The following is a 10,993-nucleotide window of genomic DNA, read 5'->3' as shown; positions in this document are numbered from 1 at the left end:
CATTATGGACAAGGAAGTTTGATGGTCTAGGAAAGCATCATGTTGGAGATTAGTATAATCTCTCATGTCTATTATGAATCGCAACTGTTATGAACAAATAGACGCGTCTTTGGAGTCGTATGCTTGCTTTCTTAGGGATTCAGTTGGCTCTAACTCTCTTTTAATGAACGACAGTGCGCGGTCACATAGACCTCCTCATGTTGAATACTTTGAGAATTTGAAGATATTTGCCAGATGGATAGGCCATCCAGATCTCCAGACCTGATTACGATAGCAATTTTTTTAAAGACTACTTTGACAGATAATTGCTGCTTTGAGTTCTCACTGTCTTGTCTCCTCTCCTCATTCTAAGTACTTAATTTGTAGTATGGAAGTGGATGATTTAATATATTGCAGATAGGAGTGGACGCACTCCTTACTAGAGCCAATCTTTTTATTGTTACCACGAGAATTTTCCAAATATAACTGTGATTGCTTTCTCACAGAAGATACTATTTGGCTAAGTGTTTTTTCTTTTGTTTCTTAATTTTTTAAAGTCATGTTTTGAATTCATGTAAGTTTCCATGCTAAATTTCCTAGAAACTTTTTGTCTCTACATTCCATATTTTTTAAATTAGATACAGTAAATCTTAGCTCTGGAAGGTCAGAATACATGTGTAATATTCTGATCTTCCAAATTTAAACGGTAATTGTTATAAGTTTCAACATTAACACTTTCCCCCCCACTAGTTTGTTATCTATAAAAAGGAAGCTTGCTTAATCAAATATAGAGTTTTTTAAAGGAGCATAAATAATTTATCAATTACAATAACAAAATTAACTAAAATTAGAAATTTTAAAAAAGGTTTGCCACACAAGTATTAGCTCCTTGAAACAAGGGTATACACTACCCTTGTTTCAAGGGTATACCTATACCCTTGCTCGAAGAAAAATACCTCAATTTTGGTCCGGTTTGGAGAGACAAAATTTTATAAAAAATTCTTGTAAGGAAAAATTGGAGTTTCATTGAAAAAGATCTGGAGAATTTTGTGATAAATTGCTTGTCTTGAGGACAGGATGTAGAAGTTTAGAGAATTAGTCGTGTAATTAACATAATTCTGCAGTCTCCGATTCATTTTACACACAATTCTGATACATTTTGCAGTGTTTTAAGGAAAAATCAAATATTCTTCAAAGGGGTCAGGGCTTAAGAGAAGAGCTGGTTCATTCCTTACTCAAAAGCTGAAGCTACGATTTCCACCTCATGACGTCACACCACACACAGATCTAGAAAATCACAGCTGAAGGATATGAAAACTTAGCTGTTAGTATAAGAAATAAGTTGAATGTTCGACACTTTTCTGATAATAGCTGTCAAACTTTACACTGCTAACAAATTATTTCTGTTTAAAAATATAGTATTCATACATTTTCTTGGTATTCCCTTATACAATTAAAAAATAACATTTTTAAGTTAGAAAAATTTTATCAATGGTTGTTCACAGAGCTCGAAAAACCGCCCGTCCTCGGCGATCAAAAATTCCCCGCGGACAACGAATTTCTCAAATCCGACGTCCGAGCGGACGGCCATTTTCTCGTTAATGTTCGTGATACATTTTCAGGGTGGCCACTCAAATCAGATTTCAAATTTCCCTGATTTTTCCAGATAAAAATCTTAAAATTTCCAGGTTTTCGTTTCTTTTTTCTCATTAAGTGTAGGATGTGTACAAAAAAAGTGTCTATATTATAAAATATTTTATTCAAAATGTTCTTTTGACAATTTGGCCAGATTTTTTATATATTTTTCAAATGTTTTGGTACAAAATATTGAGCAACAAAAGAGTAAAATTAAATATTAATATATAGTTGGTTCTTAAAAAAAACATTTTTTAAAAATATGTTATAAAAGGTTAAAATGAAATAGAAAAAAATTAGCATTAATGCAACAATTGTAACGATTTATCGACAAACATTGCTGTCAGCGATGGTAAAAAAATGTGTGATTGGTTGGCTTGCTGAGAAAAAATAATTCACAGATTTCCTTGAATGGGAGTAGAAAAAATTTCAGAAAAAGAGTGCAATATAAAATCTATTATCAAATTATAACCAACTAATTTTTGGAGAATTTTATAAAGTTAAAAATACAAAAACATTTTGTCAAAATAGAAAAAAAAATTACCACCAAAGCATCGGAACAAACTTGAGCCATAAATGGATTCAGCCCAAAGACAGTATTTAAAAATAGAAGCTAATATCCTAAATCTTTTTCCACCTACACCAGAATCTTTCCTAAATTGCACAGTCCCATAGCGGTCAAAGGTTTCTGCATTCGTTTAGCAACAGTAGGAGAATTTTATGTGGCATTCTAGTTTAACAGCTGTAATGGAGCAAATTTTGATGCAAGCAAAGTATTGCTAAGTTGATGATATTTCAACTGTTTGGCGATACATTTCCGTTAAAAAAAAGTGGGTATAATGGATGAAATAATTTAAATTAAGAAAATTAGTAAATAATTTAAAAAAGTGAAATTAATATTATTATCAAAGAAAAAATTTCCATCTTTTCTTTAAAATTCCCTGATTTTTCCAGGTTTTTATCCAAATTTCCCTGATATTTCCAGTATAAAAAAATTCCCTGATAATTCCAGGTTTCCAGGTGGGTGGCCACCCTGATTTTCAAGCTATGGGTGCTCGACACAAAGAAAAATGAATCCTATATGGTTATATTTGAGAGCACAATTAAACAGATATTCAGCTTTTACCACTGGTCCCCAAAACGTCAAAGGGAACTAGCTAAGGCGGCTGAAATACGGAGGACTACAAAATATTAGATGGGTTGCTAGTCAAGCTAGAGCATTAAAATCCTTGGTTTTGAACTTCGAAGCCACTTTACTTCATTTAGAAGACATTGCTCAACGTAGCAAAAAAGAAAATATTAATTAAAAAAAAGGCAATACCCTCGGATAACTAGACCTTTGTCATTTAAATTATTTCATAAAAGAAATACTAGGTTACTATTAGTAACCTAGCATTTCTTTTATTACTGTATAATGTAATCATAGTAACTACTAATTGTGCAATTTATATAAATGTTTGTAATAAATAAGGGAAAATTATATTTTTATTCATTTAGAAGCTACGGGTTAATTTCAAAGGAGAACGGGTACATTGTTGGACAAGCCGTCTTCGGGGACTGGTAAAATTTCTGATTTTTTTCGAGCCCTGGTTGTTCATTATAGTTTTTCTAATTATAGATTTTAACTTTTGCTGTTAAATAAAAGAAAGTATATAGAGGCACTTTTATAGTTACATATTGTTCGATAATTTGGTTCCATTTAATTGGGATGTCTATTTTAGTATATATATATATAATATAAATTTTTTTAATACACTATCACTAAGAAACAAGAACCTTAAATGCCAATTACTAAAAAAAAATAATCCTTGAGCATGTAATAATGTAAATATAACACTTGAGCCTAAATATTTTGAATAATGACATGAAATTGGAAGAATTTTTTAAGCATTGATAACAATTATTTTTGATTCAGGATTTTTTTGACCTTGTAAAACCTCCCCCCCCCCCATTTCTGTTTAAAGTTAGGAGACAGTATCAATTTCAATGGCTAATGAAAGTTCTTACCCGTCTCTTTTATTCACAGAAATTCTTCCATAACATTTTATTTTTAATTTAATGTCACCTTTTATATATTCTGAAGTAAAACATGGAAAATTATGTTTTCTCATTTTGTGCTTTATAATTCTCGCCGGTTGCTATCTGATATTTGACAACTACTGTTAAATTTTTGCAATCAGATGAGGAAGAAATCGCCTCAAAATAAAAAAAAAATATGGAAAACAATGAATGTATTATTTTAAAAAAGAATGCTAGTTACATGGGAAACAATTTATTTTTAAAGCTAGAAGTTGATGCTGCACTGCCGTTACCTCACCGACTGAAATCAGAAGCTCGCAGTTGCACGAGTCTCTTCAATTTAGTGACCTAACCCTTCTGATGACTCTTTAGCCCAGTCAAAAGGTTACATCCTTTAAGTGTGAATCAAAAATGCTATCGAAATCTAACAAATCACTAGAATACTAGAAGTATGAAACCTGTTTGATTGCCGAAGGAAATAGAGAGACATTGAAAGATAATTTACTCAGCTGGATAAATTGCGAGTTAGAGAGTTGACACCTTTTGAGCTTAATGCACTTCATACACATTTTTTATTGACAACCTCAAAATTGCTGTTTTTTTGACTTGTGCCACTTTTCTTGCCGGGGGTGCGACTAATGTTACATCAGGCAAATAAGCCAAAAACAGTTTTGAATTATTTGAATCTCGTTCTCCCGACAAATGATTTAACAGATATCAAATATGTTTTCTTTTTACCTCACTTTTAAGTGAGGTAAAGATATTACTTTGCGACTCATACTGTGAATGCTTTTTTGACTACATTTTTGAAAAATATTCTTAAACTATTGCTAGTATACTTGACAATAGTTCTTGAGGTTTATAAATGTTTGAAGTTAATAGGACATAAAAGACATTAACTTATGAAAACAAAATTTATTATAAGCTTTTATAAATAATACACTGAATTTTTTTTCAGAAACAAATGCCAGCATTTGTTATGAAAATGAAGCGATAAATATAATTTATAATAAAGCCTGTTAGAATTATATACATTAGAAATAGATATACAGTCAAGCAACATAACTTTCTTTCAAACATTAAATACATGCTAGACAGTTACGTGATTTTGCATAGAACCTTAAAAAGATCTAAACATTTTTTCAACTTCAATTACCAACCAAGGGATCTCAACAAGAAAAAAATTTCATACTAGTAATGCAAATATAAAAAAGAGCACAACAAAAGCAATTAAGCAAATATACTAGTTTATACTAAATTTCACACTCTTGAACTAATGCACAGAAATTAAGTAAAATATTAAAAAATTATCTGAAAAGATATCCTGCAATGACTCTTTTCAAATATTGTTTGCATTTCTCAATTGACAATATAAATTTGAGCCTTAATCCTATTTTAAGGCAGAGAGTAAAAAAAAAAAAAAATTAAAAAAAAAAAAAGATTTTTTTTAAAAAATTCAAATATTTATTAAGCATTACCATAAACATAAATTAAATAAAAATTCATTTATTTTTATATAAAAAGAGGTATGAAAACAACTGGCATGAATTGTAATGGCTAATATTTAGATCAGAACTTCTTATTAAGAATTAATAATAGAGGGCTGCCATGGAAAAAAATGAACAACACAGTTGCTTTTAGTAGCCTAAATCATGAAAATAGTTGCCGAAAACTATGAAAATAAATGCCTAAATAAGAAAAAAAATAAGACTAAAATTTAATTAATGTCTTAATTGTCATATACCATGATCCATTTAGTCTAATTGGTGGCAAATATGATAATTTTTATATAAACATTAGCGTTCTAGCACTAAATTCTTATATCAAAAAAATTAGTACATAAAAAAAAATTCAATAACTGATTTAGCAAATATATATTGTGAAACAAAATAGATGTACAATGGAATCTGTGAAAAATTGAGTGCATTAAAAAGTGATGACTCAATTTTGCAATTCAAATTTTTTTTTTATTCTTTAAAAAAAAAAATTTCATTATGTTCAGAAGCTACCATATGCCACAGGTTGTCAACCCAATTTATACTTAAAAAAAATTGCTAGGAGCACAGAAAAGTCTCCTTTTCCTGAAAATAGTTGCTTTTTTAGACTTTTCATGCAAAAAAAGTTGCCATAGTTGCCTCGGGTCAAAAATAGTTGCTTGTGGTAACCCTGTAATAGAACAATAATTTGTTGCCCTACTTGTGGAAAAAAAAATGTCATACTATATCTACACGCATAGATATATATTTATTTAGCTTATAACATGTATCTTCAGGGGTCTGTCCAGACATTTTGTGAAAGGTCCGTTTTTCGTGAAATTGTGAAAAAATTACTCACATTCTTTCAACGTGGGTCCNCATTTCCTTAACCGCCAGTGGGTTAAGAGTGAGATTTCAAATTCAGATCATGGTTGCTTTATAGCAAACTGGTTTTTCCTATTTATTAAAAAAATATGAACACAACAGGAGAAATCTTTATACACATTTGCCCAAATGACATGATACAAAATTGATTAATACAAGTGTGATTGATACACATATACCTGATTCTTGAATAGATCAATGGTGGGTGAGCCTTACCTATAGCAATGATTTATACAAAATTACAATACTCATATTACAATACAATGAACCAGGGGTGCATACAATTTTCAAAGCCTAATATTTCGCATGAGAGCCGTGATGGCTAAGGAGATAGAGCTTTCGCGTTTCATTGACGCAAACTGGGTTCGAATCCTAGTAGATACGAATTCCGCATCCGGCCTGCACCAACTACAGTGCTAACTTGAAGTATCCTCAGCGGTAGATAGATCATGGGTTAGAGTTTCCTTACCGTTAGGCTAATCGTGGGAGGTTCTCACGGTTTTCCTCTCCGTGTAATGCAAATGCGGGAAATATTTCTCATTAAGTTGGGGTTTTTTTTCGGGGGGGGGGGGGATTTGAAATTTCCCCCAAAATGAAATCACTTTCTTTAGTTACAATAACTTTTCCTTAACACAGAAAAAAAAAATCATTTAATTTTACACAATTCTTAAATATACTAGAATATGTTTTAAAAATAATAGAAATCGAAGTACATAGAAAAAGTAATGATTTAAAAAAACTAAACTTAGAGCTCTTCACTTTAAGAAAAATCAAAATAGATAATCAAAGTGGCGTATAATTTATTTATTATTTTTGCAGGGAAAAATTTTCTAAAGCAAAATTTTTTTACAATGTAGTAATATTTATTAGTTCGACCAAATATTTCCCCATGGCTGTGTGAATTATAGTCAAAAATCATTCCCACGATCAGACATACCCTGCACCCCTGAGCATTTTTTAATCAATTAATGGAAGAACAATGATTCGATTATCTTAACGTAGAGAATTTAATTCATTCAATTTAAGTAAAATAAAATTTTTAGTATTTTATTAAGTACAAAATGACCTTAAAGATGCAGATATTTTCTTTTTGTTACAATAATCAGAATTGAAAAAAAGTAAAAAGCAATTCTTCACTTTTTTTTTTAAAAAATTCTAATACTAAAGCTTAAATTAGCATTTTTACTCATAGATATGTACACATTCAATGCAAACTGAGTGCTCATTTAAAAGCCAGCTAGGAATTTTTGCACATAACTAACAGAAAGAAACAAAACAGTCAAAAATATTAAAATGAATGTTGACAATGCATGAAAGGAAAAGGAACATAATGGATGACTTAGCTCTTATCTCAGAAAAAAAAATCTCTTATATACCACTTTTTTTTAAAAAACTCATTGCTGTTTAACAATTAATGAGATTATATCCTAAAAATTTATTAGGTAAAAAAATCTTCAAATATCGTAGAATTTTTATGAAATTTTTTGTAACTAGTAGACATGTTGGTTATAGAAATGTATGTTACATATTTAGGTAATAAGATTTCTATAATAAACAATCTTTTTTAGTGAGGGGAGGAGGTTACCACTGGAATATTTGATGAGAAATAAAGATTTAGTAAGAAAATTCAAAAGAAGTGACTAAAAATAGAAATCTGGAATACACTGCGGGGTGTATACAATAAAACTACCATGATTTATGAATGAATAATTGGGAACTACAGCATGTCCAAGATATTGGACAATATGCAAATGAAAACATTGTACTTGCAGTTTTAAAATTAATATTTTGAAAGCAAATTTCATTTCAGATACCTTTTTTTTTCCATATTGTTTTCTTAAAAAAAAAAAAAAAAAAAAAAAAATTATCAGGAATAAAACCAGTCCTGATTAATATGACCTATCCTACTATATATACATAAAAATTATAAGTATTAATAAAAAATAAAAACTTTGACTGAATAACTAAAAATTTAACAACATTAAAATAATTTATTATCTTTACACAGGGTTTGTTAATGGATCCAAATCTTTACTAAACAAGCCCCTAACTATACTACATGGAAGCAGCATTCATTTGTAGCAGCATACTGTTAATATATACAGACAATAAATAAAGGCATTGATAGACAAGAAAAACTTCATGCAAATTACAAAAAAAAATCCATCCTTTTTTTGTGTGGATTTATTTAATAGTATTTAACTGCTTCAGACTGTTACTCGATCGAAATATGTCTTTAATTAAAGTAAGATCTTTTTCAGTTCACTAACTTTTTTCTTTGCTGAAAAGTAAAAATAGGCTAAAAAATTATGTTAAAAATTGCCTTTTTAAACAACCTATAACTTATTAACTTTTTCCAAACATTAAATTCAAGCCTCAAATGTGAACTCCCTAGTTTAAGGAACCTACCTCAATGCTGTACAAAAAAATGTTAAAATATAAATAAGCTAAGAGAATAATTATTAATGCTAACATTTTCTTTTTAAGGACATCTCAATTTCCATATTTTGAACCTTTAATGACCCTATTTTGGGGTCAGAATGGCTAGAAAGTTAGTCAATATGATCATTACATTCAGAAGTTTTTAAGTAAACAGTTTTATTTCAAGATTTGTTTTATCTTGCAAATTTAAATACAAAACATTGTAAGCACCTCTAGAATACTTAACGCTTTAATAATGGGTTTTACATTATATTATGATAGTCACAACGTTATTGTAGTTTGTTTCAATTATGCAACAGATAAGATATTATATTGCCATATTTGTATGTTTTTAATTACTGTTATAAGAAATCTTGCAATTTTAGGAAAATGTAAACAATAAAAAGGGAAAACTATTGCATATAATTTTAGTTAATTATTTTCTTAATTTAAATTAATTGGCAACAAGAACAACAAAAAAATATCTATCTGAAAACAATATCTATCTAAATTGAATAGCTTTTGAGTTTCCAAAAAGTTTTAAAAAAAAGTTGGAGATTTGAGAAACTCGGAGAGTTTAAAAAAAGGCAAACTTTTAATATTTCATTTCACAAGAATTATTGGATCGACCATGTTCAAATTTCGTAATTTAAAATTACATATTTTAAAATGTAAATATTTGCATACCTTACAAATCAAAACTTTCTTAACCATTATTAAAAACATCAAATCATTTTTTGCATGAAACTTTTTTTTTGATGAGAGCTTCATAATTATGTGCAAAAAGTTTTTGAATATCTAAAATACATATGGTTAAATACGCAAATAATATTAAGAGGGTTATACTTATAACTGATTTCTTGGCTTAACTATCGGAATGTGGGTATTCCAATTTGCGTATATTTTGGCTACCAAGAATCCACGTGTATTGGAAAAAACTAAAAAGAAAAAAAAGGATGTTTATTCTGAGAGTGTAGGATTTTGCCTCTAATGGTGTTACTAAATTAATAGTAAGAATAAATTATTTAGGATATAAGAGGTCAAACCATTGAAACTTCAGAGTAAAAATAATTTAACATGATATCATTCTTTGTTCATTACACAAATTCAAAAAACCAATTCTAAATAAAAGAGAAAACTCAACATACTTTACAACAATAATCAGTAAATACAATTACTTAATTGCTGGTATGTACCTCTCAATTGTGCCCAGAGCCATTAGTTTTTCCATTCTAGCATATTGTTCTTCAGAAAAACAACAATTCAACTTAGCTCTTAAATCTTCATTTTGTTTTTCAAGATCTTGACATTTTTTGCTCATAACTTTATTGTCTTTGTCTAGTTCTTGAAGTCTAAAACTCATGGCTTTGTTGTGCTTTTCAAGTTCTAAAATAACTCGGCTCATTGCTTTGTTGTGTTTTTCAAATTCCTGTATTTCTTGCCGCATTGATTCATTTTCCTTTTTTAATACAGCTATTTGCTTCTCTCGCTCATTTTCTTCTTCTTCCTCTGCTTCTGATTCAATTTCTGTTTCAGAATCCTGAAATTATAACCAAAAGTTGTAAATACTTAAAAATATTCAGTACAATAGATTTTTTGTTTAAAAAAAGTTACAAATGTGTAAAAAGCTTTCACATTAATATAATAATACTTCAGCGAAACTATAATTCTGAAGTTGAAACACATGCATATAAGGCATCTAACAAACACACCCAGACGTGCCAACCTAGCAAAATTAACATTCAGGAGTTTCCTTAACAAGAATTCAGGAGGGATAAAAAAAGGCACACGGTATGCAATATTTGACACTTCTAAGGAATTTTAAGTAAAAAATTTATTAAATATAAGAATGCAAGAAATTTTACACACTAATAGAGCAATAATTGTTTAAAAATATTAAATGGAAATAAAATAATTAAACACAGATTTAGCAACACAAAACTATATTAGGTAGATACTCTTTAAATAAATACCATTTCCTTAATAAAACATTATTCAAAAACCCGACACTGTAATAAAAATACACAAAAACTTTTAAAAAATAAACAAATTGAATAAGTATTTTATTTTAAAAAACCAATTCAATACTAATGTCTGTACAATAAAGAACCAATTATCCGGGATGCTCGGGACCATCGCTATCCCGGATGTCTTAATTTCCCGGTTTCCTGGATCGACAAAAAAGTGTCGTTAATCGATGTTTTATCAAACCCAAATTACAAGGAAAAAATGTAAACACATTTTAAAGTAAGAGAAAAAAGAAAAGCACTCCTAAATCTAAAAAGGAAAAAAATTGTAGAAAAATAAAATTTAAAAGAATAAAAAAATTTGCAAGTTTAGACAAGAAAAACAAGTTTAAAAAATAATTACGATTCCTAAATCAACTAATAAACAAAACCAATGATTAAATAACGCAATATATTTCATGGGGGGGGGGCGAAAATAAAAGGAAAACCTATTAATCTAAATAAAAACAACACTTGAAAATTATCGAACCGAAACGATAGTTAAAAAACGGCACTAGCATAAATATTAAAACCTAGAACAAGGCAAGATCAACGGACTTTAAAAAAAAAAAA

At 29.0% G+C, this 10,993-nt stretch overlaps 1 protein-coding gene across 7 annotated transcripts in view; it reads right to left on the bottom strand.

Moving 5' to 3' along the window:
• Positions 1-4,533: 4,533 nt before the first annotated feature.
• LOC107441537 (28 kDa heat- and acid-stable phosphoprotein homolog) overlaps positions 4,534-10,993 on the bottom strand; it is a 25,127-nt gene continuing 18,667 nt past the window's right edge. For all 7 annotated transcript variants that reach the window (XM_016054838.3, XM_016054842.3, XM_071182511.1 and 4 more), the window contains one exon: positions 4,534-9,954. In XM_016054838.3, the coding sequence (XP_015910324.1) occupies positions 9,589-9,954 (366 nt within the window). In that variant the 3' untranslated portion in view covers positions 4,534-9,588. The remainder of the gene's footprint in view (positions 9,955-10,993) is intronic.

This window comes from Parasteatoda tepidariorum, chromosome 6 (genome assembly GCF_043381705.1).
Source record: "Parasteatoda tepidariorum isolate YZ-2023 chromosome 6, CAS_Ptep_4.0, whole genome shotgun sequence".
NCBI classification, from domain to species: Eukaryota; Metazoa; Arthropoda; class Arachnida; order Araneae; family Theridiidae; genus Parasteatoda; species Parasteatoda tepidariorum.
The sequence above is the reverse complement of the archived record's forward strand: the minus strand, read 5'-3'. Positions and strand labels throughout refer to the sequence as shown.